The sequence below is a fragment of the Apteryx mantelli genome, chromosome 1, assembly GCF_036417845.1.
Source record: "Apteryx mantelli isolate bAptMan1 chromosome 1, bAptMan1.hap1, whole genome shotgun sequence".
In the NCBI taxonomy this organism is placed as follows: domain Eukaryota; kingdom Metazoa; phylum Chordata; class Aves; order Apterygiformes; family Apterygidae; genus Apteryx; species Apteryx mantelli.
Window position 1 is genome coordinate 10110226 of NC_089978.1, and position 21206 is coordinate 10131431.

Sequence of the window (21206 nt, forward strand, 5' to 3'; positions counted from 1 at the left end):
GCTTCAAATCAGTCTTCCCTGTATTGACACAGGGGAGAGATAAAAGAGAGCAGTCCTTTTTGCTGTTGTCAGTGATGCTGATGTGATCTTCTTTAAAAGAATATAGTTCAGTTTTGTTTAAATATAAGAGAAACATGCTGTGGATGTATTTAGTGGTGGGAGGTATCATTTACTGAACTCAGATTTTTTTTATTTTTGTTTTCAGATTTTGATCAGGGAATGAATAAATAATGGTATTTCACAGGAAAATACCTGGTATAAAAAATTTTGGGATACTTTTATGTATAAGTATGATGTTTTGGGGCATGGAGTTGATTAATATTATTTTTACATTAATTTGAAATAGAATTTCAACATCAATTTTGCATTTAAGTTACTTCTTGCAACCATGCAAATTCCGTGAACTAAACAGAACGGGGTTCATCAATGGGACAATGAAAAAGCTTTGTATACAAACTTCAAAAAAATTGGGCAGCACTGATGTCCTGTGAGAGAACCTGAGTCCTCTGGAGTGCAAAATAAAAGCGAGAGGAGAAAGTAAAGGACATTTTTTCTCCTTCATCTGTCTCTACAGCTTCATAATACAAGATGACCAGTAACTCTTGAGTGCGCTTTCTCCTATTCCTTGCAGCTTCTTGATGGCTGGAAACCTGTAACACCAGACCAGAAGGTTTAATGTAGCAGAACAGTTACTCACTGCTCTTCTTTGACCATGTCAAATTGTGGAGTCCCTCTTGCACGTTGATGCCCTTGCATTGCTCTTATGTGGGAGCATGTGGGGAAGTGAGTTCTGCAACTAGTGTTTCTCATTTGCTAGACAGAGTCTGGGACATAGTCTAGGTAAGAGAAGATGAAACAACTCCGTCAAGAAAGAGCTGAATGTATAGGACCAAATTGAAATGCAGACAAGGGTGCCAAGGAGCCTCTGTTATTTGGCCACACAGATGTTCTGGAGCTTCAAGCCATGTGCTGCTTTATCAGGTTTCCACAGAGCGGGTCCATGAGTCTGCTAGACATCAGCATTACTTCCACCTCAAGAAGCCACTTATGTGCACTGAAAATAGGAATGCACAACATTTTTGAGGATGTCTTCTGGAGAAGACCATGTAAATAGTGTGATTGTGTCCACATTATAAACTTCAAAAGCTACGAGGACTTTTTCTGAAACAGTGCAGAAAGTATTGAGGCTACTCATTGTGCATGTGCAAATTACTTACAATAAACTTACTGCTCTGCCTGTCAGCTAAACTTTCCTGTGCATAACCTGCTCAGGCACATTCAGATGGAGGATGACTCTGAGAACGAGGACAGCATTAATGAAAATACTCTAGTAGGCTTTGGCATGAATGAGTAAGCCATTGGTTATTTTATCTTCTCAAACTGTCAGTTTAGATACTTCTGTCTGTGCTGCCAGACAGGGCACTTGAAGAGAGGACACGTCTCTAGGGGTATAGACCTCACCATTAGTAGTTGAAAATATACAAACTAGAAATACAACTGAAACGTATTCCCCCATGAAGTCCAGAGCTCTGATATTGTGGCCCAGAAGTGGGACTTTTTTCCCCTGAGCTCACTTGACTACGTTCCATCTTTCAATCTGTTGCAAGCACATCATGAAATACATTCATCGCAGGTTGCTGTGTTATGTTGTCTGCAAGATACAAATGCACTTATTTTTAAAATATATTTATAACGGCTTATACTTAAAATAACAAATGAATACAAAAAAGCAAAAACCTGAAACATCCCAAATCCACCCTTCACAGATAAATCAACAACGCAGAACCGATTTTTTTCTCTAGAACAAAAGCTTCACAGTATTTAAAGGTATGTGGATGAAAAGTGATTCATTAGATGAGGTAATCATTTTTATACAGTGCATTTGGCAAATTTCAGTCAAATTACACCATAAAAGAAATATTACATTTAACAGCAAACTGTTTTTCCTGTGGAAACTTGAGAATAAAAACAATGTTAATAGACTTATTTTTGACTATGCTGCTTTCTGATAGCACTCTGTTTTTCATGCTCAGTTGTGCTCAGTAGGTGTTTTTCATGTCTTTGTTGTAGGGTTAAGCTTTAAATAGGTTTCTAATGTTCTTCTATGGTGAAATTATTCACATTTGTTTAGTTTAAGAATTATGGAAGAATATTATATCTAATTTGTCTACTAAACAGAATTCTTACCAGCTAAAAATAAAAGTAGCTAAACTTAAAAAGTTTGGGGCTACCTTAAAGGTGTACAATTTGCTTTTTGAATTTTGTCCATTTTTGTCAATTTTCATTTGAAAGGGGTATGCATCGTTCACCAAAATGCTGTGTATGTAATGTGTTATTTCTTAAAACTGTAACAAATAACTACAAGGATTTAACAGAATGAAGTAAATCTCTTTATCCCCCTTTGCATGGGTGACTTGAGAGCAAAAGGTTGTGACCTTAAAGGGGCAAGAATACTGTGAGGAGTGTTTGAGAGTAGTAGATTTATCAGGCAATTCTCTTCGGTCCCTGCTTTCCCATTGAGATTGTCCCGATGCCATGCAATTAGTATACACTAGTTACCAGGGATGGTAACGTCCTTTCTGGTTTTTGTTTGTTTTGTTGCTTGCAGAGAGGACTGATTAGAGCTTTTGAGTGTGGAATTCACTCGCAAGTGATTTATTTTGTATCTCCAGGATGGGTTCCAGCTGTTCAAGGATTTTTATTTTTTTTTTCTTTCCTTCCTTGGAAAATCTTGGTTTCAGATAGCAGCTAGAGTGGCAAGTGGATGTGGTTAAGATGTGTATTTCACAGCTTGAGAAGTTGTAATCAGTTCTTCTTGATACGCTTTTTTTTTTGTTTTGTAGTACAAGAGACTTTCATTTTTATCCTATATTAACTTCATTTCTACTTCCATTATCTCCCTCTGGAATCAGTTCCAATCTTTTACTGTTTTAAGCATTAATTGAAGTATTTGTAGCAGATTTACAAGAACCTATTGAGTAAAGCTAGAATTCAGGATGTTACCAAGTCTGGGTATGCTAGGAAACCCGTGGAATGTTTCACAAAAGAATGTGCCCTAACTTAAGCTTCTCATTCAGAAATTAAACCCCTATTGATACGCAGAAACAGACTCCTATTCATATGTTCCATATGATTTGTAACATCCTAATCCTTTCCATGAATCCTTTCCTTATTCTCAGCATTTTGGGCTGAAACACATCGTTTCAAAACATGGCTTCTTCACATTTTTTTTCAGAACGTCAGCTCTTCATTAATTAAAGTTCTAATAGGCTCTTTTCAGAAGAGCATTTTTTCCAGAAGTTATTTTAAAATGAGTATTTAAAAACTGAGTGAGTATATATTTAAATTCATCATCAATCTGCACATACATACATTTACTTAATTTCATAAACCTTTAATTCCTTCTGCTTTCACCAGTACATATACTTCTTACATTCTACTATTAAGATCTTGTGTGTGAAAGATGTATAATGATACTTTTAGAAATATTGTACACCAGCAGCCTGTGGTAAATAATGAATAAAAGTTTAACTTTAATTGATAGACCTAATGACCACATGACTGGTAGTTACTGCATAGTTTGCATAACTTGCATAGCTTTTAGCATAATTTTGTTGAATTGTGATCGCTGTACTAATGTTCAGCTATCACTGTAGTTTCTTGATGGGTTACAAGTGGTATTTTGAAGCCGTAGTAATTTTTTCCACAGTTGGCTTCTGCATGAATTACGCTTTATAACTTTATAATAAACACTTGAAATGGTAGAGGTCCAAGAATCGGCATCTGCTACATGAGGTTTGTAAAACTGTTTACATAACATTGATGAGTACGTTAAAATCATAAAAAGAGGCCAAGAACATGTCATGAAAACTTGCATTTGTCTCCAGCTAATTACCGCAAATTGAAAATTAATCAGTCTTGTCTAATCTGTTTTCATGGCTTTGCAGCATCCAGAGTGGTCTGTGAGTCAACATCAGGTGCAGTTAGAAAAAGGACATGTTCTGGCTCAGGGACAGATGAATGGAGAAATATAATCCCCTGAAGAAAGTAGTCCAAAGGTCCTGGATATTACTGTAAACTGAACTTACTTTTTCATTGGAGAGCTGTTAGAGGTGAAAGAATAGTTCTTGGTGCAAATCTTTTGTCCACTGATTTTCTTCCTTTCCTACTAAAATGTGTCGTATTAGCAGGTACAGTGGGCCAAAACTTGCCTTTGCATGTTGCACGCTCTCTAGCTGGCTACATCTTGGTGCCTCTAAGGGAATTAAAGAGATTTGTCACTGGAAATTCCTGTTTGTTTGTCTGCTTGTTTATTGTTTGTTTTTACTGAAGCCTTATAAAAAGCCAGACTGGGGCATGAAATGCCTGCTGAAGAGCTCCAAAGAAGACAGCGCACGGCAAAAGGGTGGCCTGCTTCACCTGGCTGGATGCGAAGGCAGCCCACGTTGTGCTCGTAATCCTGGATCTATAAGTCATGGTTGACATTATTTCTTATGAAATGTTGACTTTGGAAACAGCGCCTGGCATGAACAAGTAGAACAGTTAATTCCTATTAGCTGTTCGTTTCTATCAAATGCATAAGAATAGTGGTAGACGTGCTTTTGGCCCTCCTATGTCTGTTCCTCTGTTGTGCATCCAAAAGGAGTCAGTTGTGTCACCTGGTGTGTACTGGGATCATCTGGATTTATTTTCCTGGTTGTGTGTCTTCTGCTGGCCCATTGCTGTGGGGCACTGGGTATCACTTAGGTAGACTTTTTCTTCATGTCTTCATACTTGAAGTTAAGCTGCAAAAGGTTTATTTTTAAATAAGAAACATAATCCAACACCTTCAGTTCCCAGGCTTGCTAGGGACTGCAGTCCTGTGAAGGTTTGTCTGCTGCACCGTTTTGACTTCATATTTTCAGGGACGGCAAAGTACACTGAGCTTGCTGACGATGTCTGTCACTGCTCTTTGTGTTTTCTAAATTTAAAACGGAGACATCACAAATTTTATTCTAGGAGCACAAAGGTTTACATTTTTGACTACAGTATTAGAAGTGAAACCAAATTCTTACGAGAAACAACAAAATTCAAAGTTAAGATCTACCTTTGGTCAACCCTTTTTTTTTTTCTTGCTGTCATTTGGTGTTTCTTTGAGGCTTTTCCCAGTGGAGGGAGTTGGAGGATGAGCTCAGTAGAATCGCACCTTCAGAGCGCTGCATTTCAGAGTGAGGGTCTCCTCTGGACCCTCACTCGCCTCTGTGATATGCCTCTGGTATTAGGATGCTACTGAACACAGAGAGATCTGCAGAGGATCTCCACTTTTCCTTCCTTAATAATCGGCTTCGATTTTGTAGCTGTTTTAAACTTTGGATATTTGAGAGCATCTAGGTTAAACATTATTTAAACTTTTCTGGGGCTAGGCTGTCTCTACATAGAATAACAGGACTTCAAGAAATCCTGAGAGCCTCTAATTTTACCCATATCCCAAGCTGTACTTACTCCTTTCCTGTAAGACTTCTGACTAACTTCATCATTCCCTTTAAATGTTTTCTGCTTGCAGACAAACCCTCCCAACACAATACCTTTTGCTTTCTCTACTTGTGTCATATTCCTGTTAAGTAAACATTACCTCTAGCTCTTAAAGTTGCATTAACATGGTATATCATTATACTTCTGGATAACTTCTGGAAGGAACAGGGAGTGTCTTTTTTTAAACTACTTAATTTTTATGGATTTTGGTTTTCATGGGAGGGACAAAGCGCAGATTCACACAGCCCAGAGTCTACCTAAGTCTCTCTAAACTGTTGTGATTGGTGTCTTTTGTGAACTTTTGAGTTTCCTGGATTTAAGTCTTGGCCTTTATGTGAAAATGGGTGGAGAGAGAACAAGGTATAGTTTAAAGTCAAAAGCCCCATTCCCAGTATTAAATGCCCTTGGCAACACTGGCACTGTGCTGAAATCTGATCAGTAGACATTAAATACTTGATTAATCATATGTTTTAGGAAAAGACGCTTCACTAGCATGTAGATGTATATTTTGATGAAACAGTCCAGAAATGGAAAACCATGTAATTATGGGTATATTTAGCATATTGCTGTCATGGCACTGGAGAACCACAAAATATAATTTGTATATATAGACTGGGTTAGAAAAGCAGCAAAAGCTTTTTTTTGTTGTTGTTTTTTTTTTAACGTTACTTCTCAGTGGTATAGTAAGAGTATATGCTGTTGATACTGGTGGTATGAAGTGGATGCATTCTCCCAGCTGCCAGGTTTAATTTCAGTGTTCTCTGAGAGAAATACAATAAATGCTTATTATAATACCCCTGTGAAGTATCTTACTTACCCAGCTTGGAAAATGGGGCTGATATTTCTTCCAGCTTTGATGAATCTTTATTCTGATTTTATTTTTTCTCCTATGTGTGAGTCCAAAGAGGTTATCAAGTGTCCACAGCTCTGTATACAGAGCCTCCTGCATTCTCCAGAGATTGTCTGACTAGCTAAACATTGTGAGATCTCAGCACATATGCACTGAACTTATGGCTTCTGATTTCCTTAACTGTATTTAAGTCATGTGTTCATTCTTTGCATCTTGGCGAGACTAGAAATTACCTTGTTAGCAAGCAAAATAAAGAAAGTTGATAATTCCATGAAAGCTGGAGAATTCAAGAACTGGGACGCAGTGAAGAGCTCCAAATGTGGTGGCACTCTCAGTGTAATGGGCACCACTTTGATGCCTTCACTGCATAGTAGTTTTAAACACAGAGCTTGTATATTTACAGAACATAATAATTGTTTGAGATTTTATTAATATCATAAAAATTAAACAATGATATCAACACTGCTCAACTCAGCAATAATTTTGTTTTGGAAAGTTATTTTCATGAATACCGTGTTCTTTCACTAAGTTACTTAATTGCAGAAAGCTTTTCATGTTGCATGATTACAAAATATTTTTTTTCATAATTTTGGGAGCATTTTGTGTGTTTCATTGGTGATTTTACATATTCTTTCTTAATTAGTCTTGGCTTCTTCTGTTAGCCGTGCGAGACAGGGACTTCGGTAAAGGATTTTGAAAATGGAGTGTGGCCATGGCTGCTTTAGAAAATTGCGTGCTTCAAATGCCAGCTTCGGAGACCACAGCACTGTTAACTGCTGTTGTACAAAGAAAGAGAAGGGTTTCATACAGCTAAAATAATCATTTGTTTTGTTTTGTTTTGTTTTGGAAGATCTTTTAATCTGAGAGAAATCCTATTTATTTAAAAATGCACATTTCAGGAAGTAATAATCCCCCTCACGAAATCCCTAAAATGAGAGAGGTGTAAGTAGCAGGGTAATTAACGTCACTAGAAATCTGATTTCCGGTCTGGCAGTAGCACACAAAACTTGATTAGCAATCAGACGTGAAGTGTTGATTGATAACAGCTTTGGTTCACAGGTCTGAATCGGGTATTGTAATTTAACTTAAATGTAAACAGCTTTCTTTATGCCCGCAATGTCACATTCTTGCCAGAATTGCGGAATTTTTCTAAAAAATGTAATTCTTTGGATTTACGCGAAAGCTTAATGGGACCATAGTTGGCTGTTGACAGTACTGTTTGCCAGCTCCATTCACTCTTTTTTTCCAAATATTATAAATGTTGCATTCAATATAGATCTAGAAGAAAACAGAGTGTGCTCTGATGTGCTTCTTTTTTGCCCTTCGCTCTGAAGGTTGTCTCAACTTTCTCTTTCATTGCTCATCTAATTTTTTTTTAATATTGTTTTACTTTCAATGCATGTACTAGTTACAAAAGTAGCCTTTTAAAAAGTTCATTTTATAATTCAAGCACAGTTAAAAGAAATGTCATGGATACTTTCTTTCACTTTCTATTTAAACACACAAAATTAAACTATCAATTTGATTTAGAAACACAGGCAATGAGACTTTTCATTGCATTTTGATCCTGGCTGCATTGCACATTTAATAGTTTGAAGTACAATTTTTATAAGAGTTTCAGCTACAACTTTTCTGACTTCAGCTATTTTTAAATTTAATTTGTAGCATGTCTTCTGAAAGTTACGTGTTGTCCATAGATACAAGATTAGATATTTTTGTTAATGTCACCTTTAATAATTACTTCTTTTCTCATACTCCTGGGCTGGATGGGTAAGGCCTATGAGTAAAGATGGAAAGAAAATAAACGTTTAATCCAGAAAAAGATTAATTCAGCAGAGAAGGAGGTATGGTTGTAAGTCCTTTCTTCATCTTAAACTTGCCTCTGTGGGCTTCCTCTGCCCAAATCACAAGTTGTACCTCACGATCCCATTCAGCCAGTTCCAAGGGCGGTTATAAAACTTTCTGTGCCTGTGACTGTCACTGGTTCTCTCTTTGCAGTTATGCAGTCTGGCTGCCTGGGTTGTCCTTTCTGACCCTCAGGGAAGCGAAGGAGTCCTGTCAGGTTTTCCGCCTCATTCCTGGCAAAGTGGCGGGAGAGAGGAAAGCAGGTGATTGTTCCTGCTCCTGCATAACCTGGGAAGCCCGCTCGCAGACCACATGTATTTCTCAGGATCCGCAGCAGAGCCAGCCCAGGGTATCTGCATCACGCAGCCAGGCTGCATTAACCATTTTCCGCAGGTTTTTTTGCTGAAGCAATCTCAGCAGTGCCTCTAAAGGAGGCTTGTCAGCCCCAGCGTGCCTCTGCCGGGACTGCATATTCAGAGTGCTCTGACAGTTAAAACTTCTTGAAGACAATAGTAAGAGAAGCTAATCCCAATCTTGGGAAAAGATAGGGTATGGAGAAGTAGCACGAAGGCAGGAAGGGCTTAGATTTGGTATGAGGGGGAAAGTGTTAATGTTAACAGCAGCTGGGGAATGGAACAGATTATTTTTTCTCGCAGCATTTCCAGATGTCTTGATATGATGATTGCTTGATGTCTCTGAGAGCTACGTTAGTCTATCTGGATTGACAAAAAGGTTTGTGCATGTAGCCAAGGGACCACAATTGTCTGAAATATGTCTGTTCTTTTGGGGGCAAGGTGTCTTTGTGAGATATTCAAGTTTTAACATCTTTAATAAGGTGTAAATGGAAACTTATCCATGAAATGACAAAACTTATCAAAGAAAAAAGAAGGAAAATCTGATTGAATCTTCTGTGTCCAAGTAACCTAACAATTTAATGGCAAATTTCTTATATTTTGACCTCCTGTGCCATGTGCAGTTGTGGATCTAGAAAGGAAGCTCCTTTGTGTTAAGATGCTGCTCAACTACAAGTAGGGGTTTTGGTCCAAAGAATCGCATCTAAATGCCTCCTTGCTTCCAATGTTGGTGCTGCAATTTCAGATTTGAGCTTATCTCTAACAAGAAAATATCTGAGCAAAGTGTTCTTTTCCAAGTTGTTATGAAAGTCTAGGGTAGCCCCTGAACTCAGAAAAGTCATATATAACCAAATTTATGAAGGTTATTGGGATCCAGCTTCCCAGAGATTTGGTTAAATGAAGAACAAAATGCCTTTGTGCAGCCTTGTCATAAACCACTAATAGCTCAGTGGATTTGGACATTATTATTAGCACAATGACAATGTCCTTCTTAGGTCCCTGAGAAGGGTCTAATTATTGTTCAGATAGTTGGAAAGTTCACTAAAACTAAGTAATAAAGAATAAAAGTAGATTTAGTGAACTGTTCAATCATAGTTTTTAGAAATCATATTTTCTGCTTAAAAACCGATGTGTGAAAAATGCTAGAAGTGCCATTTGTGAAAGATCTTTGATTTTGGTTTCCTTTGTCTTATCACACTTGACTGGGTTAGCTCTTTTGTTATCCAGAGAGCTAAAGTATTTCATTTTAACATAACTTTTTTCTACATGGTCACATCTGTGAGGAAGATCTAACTGCTTTGCGATTGGTTATTTTAGTCCCAGAGCCTTTTGAAAAACTAGTATTTTCAAAACGTGATTTTATTTCAGAGTCACCACATAAGCAAGTTAGTCTCAAAAAATCTAGAACTAAGCTTGAATTAATAATTCTTCCATTTCTCCCATTCATAGTGATTGCGCCTATGTCCCGGAATCTTGACTTTCTCTATAATCCTGTTTTTCACTGATGCTTAATCTGCCCTTTCAGTCTCATCATCACAATCCATTTGATCAGCAAGGTGAAAAGTATGAAACCATGAGGAGGCATGGAGAAGGTACTGAAGGAGATTTAAAAGAAAAAAAGAGAGAAAAATGAGCTCTTGTCTTCATTTAGAGGACAAATGGGGAAAAAAAGTCAGTACAAAAAAGTAGAAATTAGATTTGGAGAGATGAAAGAGTAGAAGAGCAAAGGGGGAGATATAAATGAAAGAAGGAAAAGAGAAATGGCTACAGCGAGCAGCTCAGAAAAATGACTACTTTGTTGCCGTTGAACATTAACAACGGGGAAAAGACAGGGAATGAAGGATAGAAGAGCAAAGGCAGGAAGGTACAGTCATCTCCCTCAATAGCCTACACCAGAAAACGGATTATCCTCTGCAGCTCGCAGAGACGAGCAGATAACTCCTAATTCCTGACAGCGTGGGATTGAGCAGCGAGGGTTGTAGCTGGCGTGTTCAGACACAGCCGCGTTTTCTCTCGGCAGTCAGGCACGGCGCCTTAGCTCGGGAGCCTTCTCCCCTCCTCCCCGATCCTCGTGGGCAGGATGTGCTGCGGGAATAGGCAAACGCAGCCTGTGCTTGCAGGGCTTTTCCTTCCCACATGGCCCTAATGAGAGCTCTGTAGAGGAGCTTCCAATTTGCTCTTACCCTGAAGGATAACATAAGTAATATGGGAATGCTGTTAAACATGGCATGTGCTGTTGCTGTGAGCTACATTCCCCTTATGAATTCTGGGGGTGAAAACCAACTTGCTTCCTCAGAAGACTGCTTGCGCAAAGCCTATCAATTGGTCACGGAGAAAATCTTTAGAAGGGCTTATGACAAGGCACACTAATAAAACTCCCCAAAACATAATTGCTGGCATTCAGCCTTGCAGTTCAGTGTGGGAAGTTCTCTTTCCCACGTGATGGAGGGAGAGCAGCATAGGCTCATGTATGGCACCTCTGTACGTACACAAACACAAATAATTATAGTGAGTTCATGCCTTGTTAGAAGTATATTAGTATCAAGCTTTGGCCGTATTCCACTTTTGCTGTTTTCTTTATGCAAAAAATAAATCTGTGTGTGGCCTTAAGTTCTATTTACGTTCCAAACATGCACGATTAAAATCAACCCTGTTCACTCATGTGCCAAGATTGTCTCAGCAGGGGAATTTGGAGAACCCCAAGTTATTGCTGGGCTCCTCGATTGTGCTGCTCTTCCGACTCTGACTGCGGCTTTGGCCAACTAGGAGCTGGAGGGTGGCTGAGCGTTTCGCTGTGCTGTCAGGTACCCCGTACTGGACGGGGACAGCTGGCCCAGTCGCTGGCTCTGCTGGCTCTGTACCAGGTGCAAATTCCCCTCCGATGGGAAAATTCTCCTCTGGGCAGCTGTAAGCAGATTATGTGCCCTTTAAATTATTGCTTGCTAGGCAAAAAAGCGGTGCCTTCCTGGAGCTTGAGCTTGTGTTCCCAGGATGTTCAGGGCGGTGAGACTGGTAGGAAAGGTGAAGCACACTGAGTGCTTTTAACGGTGCACAACTGAGCCAGCATCTCAGATTTTCCAGTTTGAATACCATTTAAAAAAACTTAAACACTATAATGCGTTACTGAGCTTTTCCCTTCTCAGGGGAATCTGACATGTGTGGCACGTGCATTTTGTCGCGCTGCTTTGCTGCTTGCACGGCTCATGGGGGTCAGCAGTGGAGTACAGACTTTTCACCACTTGAGCAATGAAGCATCGAGTAAAAGTTATTATTACCAATTAGTAGTGGCCTGCATGAAGCAAATCATTAGTCTTAGTTCAGTTATTAGTGGCCAGGTGTTCATGAAATGTACCATATGTGGCTAGTGTAATACCTTACCTTCGTCAGCAGTCTCCCTTGAAGCCAGTTGCTGACTACGTGATGTCCCCCTGCTACCTAGACATAGTCTTCCTCCCCCCTCCCCCAAAAAAAGGAGAGTGTCTGGAGTCAGTGCGGAGATTTCTTTTGTGCAGTATTTTCACGTACTTACTAGTTTGCATAATGACTTTACAGCAGAAATTTTAGAAAGCCAGCAACATGAATTTAAGTTCTGTTTAAGAATTTAAATAGCACTATTATACTATAACTAAAAATTAGAACATTAGTATGAAAAAGTTGCAACTGTGTCTTCAGAGTTACTTCTGTATTAAACCACATATTTAACTTTGGTGTGTTTTGCAGTGGGACTCACAGATCTACCTCTGAATAACTGATAAAGTCTTGATACACCAAATACTTATTGCATGGGAATGACTTGAAATGTGTAATTAGAATAGGTATTAGAAGTCTTTCTCATGTTTCTTGGAGGAATGAATTGATGTTTGGAATATTATTTTATGTTTGAGTAACTCGGATGTCTTGTGGTTTTCAATGTTAGTGAAAAAATGATTTGATTGACAATGTCTTTGAGGAGAACTTATATGAATTGTATAATGTTGTCAGTCATGAATTCTGTCGTATGGGGTCAGTCTTTGAGTAATAGTTGATTAGGGACATCTGGTGGTATAATAATGGAATAATTGTTCAAACACAACTAAAACTGCAATTGCCTTGGAGTGGTTAAGGCAAAAACATAATTATGCTTATACTGTAATTACTCTTCTATTTCAATATTATTCTAGAAACACACGTGAGTTTATACTTCTCTTGGTGTATGGTTTTAATTTACTGGTCCATGAAAAAGTAAAGCAGAAACTATGGACCTCTTCCTGAGTTGACGGCTTGCAGAAGTAATGTGTAGCACAGCCTTACCTGAGAGGGGCGTTTAGCTTGCATTCAACTGTACATTTAAAAACTGAATCAGGATGCTGGACTGTGGTTCTGGGGTAGAAGTGGGTGTATATAAACCCCGTGCTTTTGGGTTCTGTTTCTAGTTTTGCCAGTGATTTGTTCTATGATTTGGGATAAAGCTAATTTCATTTGGAGTTTAAGTCCATCTTTTTGCAAAAACTGTATGGTAATTTTCAGCTTCTGTATTCCACAGGTAAAGAATCATTAGAAGACAAAATATTTATGGATCTTTGGTTACAAAGTTCTATAATAATTAAAGATAGAATAAACAATTTTATTTGTGCAAGGTGACACTGAACTCCTGTGGATCATACATAAAATATGATCAGTGTTTTAGGTGCAGTAATTTTACAAGAGACATTCGTTTTAGGATGAGTTTTCTAGTGCTGTATATAACTATGCCTGATACTAAATTAGAACTGTGCAGGTGGTGGCAAAAATAAATCCTTTTAAACATATGTGCTGAAGGCCTTACCCTTGGGAAGCGTTTCCCAAGGGTATTTAATATTGTGACATTTTATCAGGAGCACATGGAGCGCTCATCTGCTGGGGCAAAGCAAGCTGTGGTTGATTTTGTTGGGTTTCCTCCGTTAGCAGAAGGTACCTCGAAGCTGTGAGTGTGTTCTGGCTTCTCATGTCATTCAGGTGGAAAGGGAAGACAACCCAGGGACTCGCTGCCTCCTTGTTAGCACACCAGTAACAGTTTGAGTGATAGTCCATCTGCATGGTATAGCCAGAGCTTTGAAGCCCCATACCAGGCCACTGTGACCAGTAATCCTGAGCTGGAAACAAGCTGCTATCTCACTATATTCTTCCTGCTGTTCTTATACATACGGCCATCAGTAGCATGCGCTAGGCACATGTGGTGCCTTTTGGGAGATGGTATCACCTGCTCTCGAGAGGGTGCAGGCACAGACTTTCTGGGGACATCTTGGTCTTTGTAGGCAGGATGAAAAGGATTCAGTTTGGTCGCTCCTGTTTCTGATGCTTTTGCAACTGTTGTGCTGTCTTCTTGAAAAGATGATGGTGATAGTAACTATTTTATGCTTTATGTATTGTGTGAGGAATGCAGTTTTTACCATGATCTGTTCCCCTTGCAATCCTATAAAGAGAAAAGCGGGGGGAAAAAGACAAGTATCTGTTCTTGCTTTCCTATCAACATGCCACTGGTGCTCTGAGAAGTCTTCCAGGAAGAATCTGTGGCAGCTGCAAGCTTCACTCCCATTCATCCTAGCCTGTGCAGAAAAGTGTCAGTAACCTAAAGCTTTCACAGCCAAGTAAAGACTTTTTACTGTGGTCATTATTCACTTAAGGAACCCTATAGTATATAAGGAAGGGTATATATAATCAAGCTCAGAATCAGAACGACTGCTATATGATTGAACAACTGTGACTTTCAGCTTGAGAATTTTCTTGAAGTGAGATACTGCAGGGATCAGCACAGTACAAAGTAGAACAGTTTTTCTCAAAATCAGAAAAACTGTTCCCTGCAGTTCTTTACAATAGGGTGTTTTCTTAAATCTAGGTCCAGTCTTCATTTCTCTCCTTGCAGTAATACTTATGTTTCAGAAAACCCATCATGACTTCCTTTCCATAAACTAGCAATTCTTTGTCACATGGAATTTTCCATTGCCATCCCAGTGATTCTGTCACTGTCCTTTCAAAATTTCTCCAGTCTTACCTTTGATAAAAGAGAAGCACTGGCATTTCTATGCTGTATGTACCTTTTGTTTCTAAGATGTTCTAAGGCTCTGGTGACAATTTGAAGTTATGGATTGCTGCAGACTTGTTACAGACTTGCTGTTTTCCATTAATGGGAAGCTGATGTTTTTCCAGAGCCCTTCTACATAATATTTAATGTGCAACACTTTACATTGCAAGCAGTCCATTACAGAAAAGATTGTCGTTTTTATGTTTCAGGTGCAAAGATGGCTTGAAAGGATTTACATACTCTGCACTAAAGTAAGTAAAGAAAATCGTTTCTCTGAGTACTTAGCCCAAAGCGATGATTTCGAGGAATTGTGCATAGTAGAAGTTGCATTATGTGAAAACAGAGTTTTCTTAAAAAAACATACTCTTGTAAAACTTCTCCAACTTTTGGGATATACTACATATTTTAAAGAAGGCATAATACGCTGGCAAGAAAAGGATCTTCATATTTGAGACCATTACAGAAAGGAAATGCAGACATAGTTTTAATTGTTTTTGAAGGAACATTAATCTTTCCATTTGCTAAAATTGGGGTTCATGATTCCCAGTATTCTTCTGGAAGCAAATAGCTGCTGTGTTTTGACCTGGAGTTTATTTGCTGTATTTGCAGAACGTTGAATGAATACAGCAGTAGTTCTGTGACCAGCACCAAAATGAGGCATGGAGTTTTACCATATTCATTTGAGATACCCTGTGCCACTAAACCTTGTGCGCCTTGTTGTAAGCCAGGCTTGCCTAGAATTTAATTTGTGGTGGGACTCTGTCTGGTGTCACTCACTCATCTGGGTAGTAACACAGAGTTCACCTGGCTTAGTGTCTTGTGTCGGTAGTATGTCTTCAGACATTATTCTTGTCTGAATTCATTATCATTTCTCTTACCATATTCTCCCACCTGTCTATCACTAAGATAGCCCAGTGCGTGGACAGTGTCAGCTCACAGGTGAGGAAAAGGACTGAAGCAAAACAGCGTTGCTGTTGCTGATAGTGGAAAGTATTTTAGAGAGGTTGCAGCCATGAAACAGCCATGGAATTTGATAAAAGGTGCCAATAGTTAAATAAGTTAGTCCATAGTTTAGAAATTTGGACATGAAGCACTCATATGACAACATGCATAAATGGTGCTTTCTGAAGCCTCCAGTTGACTGGGAGATTCTGTCATGTACTGAATGACAATTTACTTATATCTGCACCAGCCATCAACAAGATTACCGCCATACAGTGCAACTTGGATTATAGTGCATAGTGTTAGGAAACAGTACATCTTGTCATAGTGACCTTCCTAGCCCTTGATGTACAGACTAGTTAAGATAAACCAGTGCATAGACGATATCAACCGGTGAAGAAAGAAGGTTGAAGATGAAGCCAAGCAAAACAAAGCTGATGCTGTTGGTGGGAGAAAAGGCATTTTGAAGGTTTTACAAGACAGATAAAAATATGATAATGATTATCAAACTTTGTGACCTCTTTTGCTGCAAATAGCTTGAGATATGTGCCTTTTTATGTTTTTATTCTGTATTCTTCCTTTGTTTGAGATGGACTTCCCCAATACCATTATTTTCCTGGTTTAAAAAAAATCCTGGCAGCAATTTTGGCCATGTCTGAAGTTTAAATATATGTTGGTGGATTGATCTTTTTGAAGAGACACAAGGTTTGGCACCTGTTTAGAATGCATTTTCTTTTGCAGACCTGTGGGCAACCTCAAGCTTGCCTTAAAGACTTTGCAGACTTGTATTGATCATATGTACTTTTTGAGTTACTTATATAACTGGTGTTTTGTTCTGTGGTGTTTTTTTCTTTCAGGTTCATCGTAGGGAAAGAAGAAATCCCCACTCATTCATTTTCACCAGAAGCAGCATTTTCAAGAATAGATAGAAAGATAAAGCATTGTGAAAAAATATCACAGCCAATGAACATACTGGCTCTAACAAAAAAACTCATGGACAAAGTGTGAGTCAAAGGAAAACAAGGGAAAAACAATGCATAATTAATCATTTTTACTTAGCTCATTTGCATGTTTTGTTACACTGTATGTGACTGTGTTTTGTGATACTTTCACTTTGCATTTAAGAGATTTGCATTTTGTTTTTCTGGAGAGGGGGCAATAACAAATTATGAACTCTAATGAAAGCTGTGTTTAAGGCGTGTATGTTGTAGCAGGGCTTCAGAATGATTTGCACTGCACAGCTCTCTAACAAGAGGGTGTCAGTTCAGTCAGTTTTGAGAGGTAGAGTGCTGTTTGATTCTTCTGCAGTTTTCAGCAAAACTGGCTCGTGGCCTGGTTCAACTGGCACTAGCAGTGGTATTAAGGCAGGAAAACTGCACAGCAACACTCCTTACTTAGGTCACCTTACGTTACCATTACATCATCTTTGTAGGCGCTTACACCCCTGTATTGAATAAGGGAGAACTGCCTAAGAACACGATTTGTAACAGTTGGCCTGCACCCTGTGTCAGGCAATAGGAACTTCCAGAGCAAAGAGGGAGTCTGTTTTGCACAAGCCCCAGTGCCTCTATCAAGTGGGCCTCTCTGTGAAACTGGCAGTCAGAGCCTGATACCTCTTCTTATGTGCTAGAACACATTTTTGTCTCGGGATCATTATGTGTTTTAGCTTAGAGAATCACTGGATGAAATGTACAACAAATAATCTAGGGATCAAAATTCTGGCTGGGGGCATGCTCTAAATCACGAGTGTGCATAAGATGAGTGCTTATGCTGCTGTGATCCAAAAAACTTTTTGATGTCTTGAGTACACAACTTGGTGTCTCCAGAGAAGGTCAGATTCTAGCTCATTAGCTCATTGATGACTGGAATACTAATGAGTGTGGCCTAGAATATAGATAAATTTCTGCCTGAAAAAGTTGAGCATTCAAAGTATCTTTAAAAAGTTAAGTAGACTTTTCCTTGATTGCTCTCCTGAACTTAGGCAATTAAATTGTTCTTAAAGGTAGGATATGCGTGCATAAATGGTTTGTTGAGCACCTGCCTTAATAGGAAATTTAGGTGCCTGTTTCACAGTTTGGATGATGCCTAGGGCAGATAATAGGATCCACCAAGAAAAGAAATGTGTCTAATATTCTAGATTTAGATGTCAAACTGCGGCCCTGAGATAGACACTCTATAGAACCGGAAGTTCAGATGCAGAAACTATTTCCTATACTTAGGTGTCCGAGTTGCACGCCTGAGTATAAGCTAGTAGTTCAGTCCTGTCTTTGAAAAGATGGCTGGAGGAGAAGAGTAGTTGGAGAGTCTGACATGGTGAAGACTTGAATTCTAGTCCCATTAAGCTCCTCAGGAGTAACATCTATCTCTGTTTTGACACAGCAATTGTAGATCAGCCTTTAGTTGCTTCCTCTTGTCTTTATCAGATATCAGATCAGGATTTGAAGGACCTTAACCTTTTTTTTGCCTCCCCAGTGGGATTTTTTCTGTAGGCATGATATCTGAGCACATAGAATGTTATTTGTAGTGAAATAATACTATGTGTAGTAGGAAAGATTAGCTAAATGCGAAGAGGCACTTGTGTTTTTGAAAGCTTCTCTAATTTTCCAACTAGAGAAGCTAGTCAGTCAACTAAAACTCATTAATTCTAACTGCAAATTTAGTCTTGACTTTTTGCCTGAAGACAAAGGTTTTGAGAAGGGGCATGGCGAGCCTCTGTTGCCTGTCCATAGTTATTTGGTAGCAAGAGTGACCTTTTACTGGATCTGACTCAATTAACTGGTTTTCTACAGTGTAGATATATTTGCACTAGACTGCTACAGCTGAATCTGGGGTAGGCTCCCCTTATTGTCCGTCAAGAGAAATGGACTCTTTAAGTGGGTAACTATTCTGCAGTAAGCTTCTTAAATTGGTAAGATGATTATTTTTTGCTTCCTAATAGTGCTCACTTCTCTGCACTAACTATAGGAGCCCAGTGTGACTAGCTCAGGTCATCTAAGGTTAGGTAAGGCATGTTCCTGCTCTGTCTACCAAATCCAATTTCCTGTCTTTCAGTATGAGCTTAAAGAAAGGACATTGTATAGCTATTCAGTCTAATGTGCTCAGATGATATACTTCTGCTGTGCTTGATTTGTCTGCTTCAAGCATGTTGGGTACCATGAGGAAGCATTCATTATAGGGAAGATGGGATAACAAATAGTACAAGGGTCTGATCATGTCACATCTGTGAATCTTCACTTCCATTGACCTCTTCAGGAACAGTTTTATGACCAGATCTTTACCTACTCGCATGCAGGAAAGAAAGAAGTCTTCAAAGCGCATTGTGTTCTCAAAGTGGTAGCTTATATTACTTGCTCAGATACTGAACAAACATGAAATGGCCTGCATCACATGGCTGCTTCTGCTGATTTGCCGTGTTTTTAAAATGAAAATATAAGGGAAATTAGCACTGGCTTTTCAGGGAAAGACAGAATTTGACAGCAAAAACCTACAAACAGAAGAAGACAGTTGCAGCTATATGCAGTTTCCTTTAGCTGAGTTCTTTATACCTTGTTTGTCTTAATTTGTTTTATTCAGTTCATCAGAGATAGTTAATAGGCCCTCTATTCATTAAATATCCTAAAGGAGCCAAGAGGCTAAGGGTGGAGAAGAGTATTCTTCCTTTAAGATTTTGAAACTCCCTACTCAGACATTCAGAAAACTTCCAATTTTCAGTCCTCATGCTCTCACAGGTTTTTATTCCATATGGTTCTTTTCAATATAATTGAGTCTAAATGCCTGTAACCTGATCACGTTCTCATTACAATTTTTGCTACATAAACTGACCTCACGGATGATTTATGGCCATTAGACTTTTTATTACAAGATTCAAAACTTCTAAGATATTTGGCACAGTATATAAATTGTGTAATTTATTTTGTATTAAACCTTAAATACTTGGCTGCAGAAAAATATAATGTTCAGACCTGGTATGACATTACTTCCTTTTAATTCTGCTTAATGCGGGTCTAACAACTGTACAATCCACACATCCCACCAGCGCAAACCAATCTCTTCTATATGCTCAAGGTCAAATTCTCAGTCCCAACTGAGAGCCACAGAAAAATCTATACAGTAGGAGTATTAGCCCAGAAGTGAAATGATTATAATTGAGAGAAGACTCGCTGGGAATCTCTATGCGTTTGTATTTTCTGCATTGCCTTCCAATAAACCTTAAAGTGGTGTGAATGGTATAAGGACACAGGTAATGCTCAAATACGCTTCCAGAACCATGGAGTGGAGACAGACTGAGAAGAGTAGTCCCACTAGAATTATGTGACGTGATTTTTCCTGTTGGCCACAGCAGAAAGTTTGTTGTTTAATTTTGTATTTATAGGTGCAGCACTGCAAGAAAAAGAGGTTGGATCACAATAAGTGTGCAGACACTTCTGCAGTACAACTAAAGTATTGTTTGTTTTTATTGCACTTTTATGGCATCATAAAAGTTCACAGTGCCCTTCGATAGGTAATGTGAAAAATGAATAGTGGGAAAATAGCATTTTATGTATTTTTAGGCAAGAAGAATTTATGAAGTCTCCTGTTGATTACACTGAAAACAGCTACAAGTTAATATGTGTTTCATTATGCTTTTTGCAGGTGCAAACATGGCCCTAGGCATCGATGCTGTAAACACTATGAAGATAATTGCATCTCATATTGTATTAAAGTAAGTGTAAAAGATGTTGGATTGACAAACTCTGGCAAAGGCAGGGTAGAAGTCTTTAGTCTGAAAAAACATATACTTAGGAAATGAGAAAGGAGCCTGTTACGGATTCTTTTTCTATTGAAGATGTGGCAGGTTTGAGAACAGATTTTCTCAATTTAGGAGGGGCTTTAGAGTTTTCTAGTCTTCCGGTTTAGCTGAAGAACACCAATAGCGTAAAACGTGTGGGAAAAATGGACTAGCAAGCAAGGAACTTGTTCAGCTATGTGATGCACTTCACAACTGAGCCCACTTGCGACTCCACCCCACATAAAGCACCTGGAATGTGCTGCTTTGGCAGAGGCACCAGCAGTGGCGTCCATACAGCTGTGCATGTCTGGCACTCTGGTGCCTGCTTCTGCACTCGCTCCTCTGCTAATTTATTTTAAGGGGTTAGGGTAAGGAGAGATTGGTCACAGTTGCTGCACGCAGGAAGAGCTGTCTGTGTCCAGTGGCATAGGCTGCCTCCTTTATAATATGATCAGCGCATTTTTTTCAGAGGAGTACTGGGTAGGGGAGACTGTTTTGGCTAGTGTTAGGTTGGCGCAGGTGGTACCACCTGCTATGCTTTTTTCAGGAGCTGGTGAAACCCCAGAAGATCTTGATCTCTTAATATTTTACTCATTTTTACCTATGGAGCAGCAAAAATGGATAGCTGGATTTGAGGCTTTTCAGATGCTTCTTATATTTTTTACTTTGGTGAATAACTTTTTAAATTAAAATTTTATATGCGGGTTTTTGTATTATGCAAGGAGTCCTATGGTTAAGATTTAGCATCAGAAGAGATCTAGCAGTTATTTTTAGTATAGTTATTTCTGTATGTTTATGTAGTGTATCTTATTGTGTTGCTTAGAGCTATTTTCACTCTTTTTGCACTGCAGTATAGTAGTGTGCCAGTGTGTAGCATGTATGTAAGCTGCACTGGAG

At 38.8% G+C, this 21206-nt stretch overlaps 1 protein-coding gene across 2 annotated transcripts in view; it reads left to right on the forward strand.

Moving 5' to 3' along the window:
* The window catches only part of TMEM135 (transmembrane protein 135), a 192140-nt gene that overhangs the window by 154783 nt on the left and 16151 nt on the right, over positions 1 to 21206 (forward strand). For both annotated transcript variants that reach the window (XM_067289431.1, XM_067289436.1), the window contains 3 exons: positions 14809 to 14850; positions 16399 to 16545; positions 20174 to 20243. In XM_067289431.1, the coding sequence (XP_067145532.1) occupies positions 14809 to 14850; positions 16399 to 16545; positions 20174 to 20243 (259 nt within the window). The remainder of the gene's footprint in view (positions 1 to 14808; positions 14851 to 16398; positions 16546 to 20173; positions 20244 to 21206) is intronic.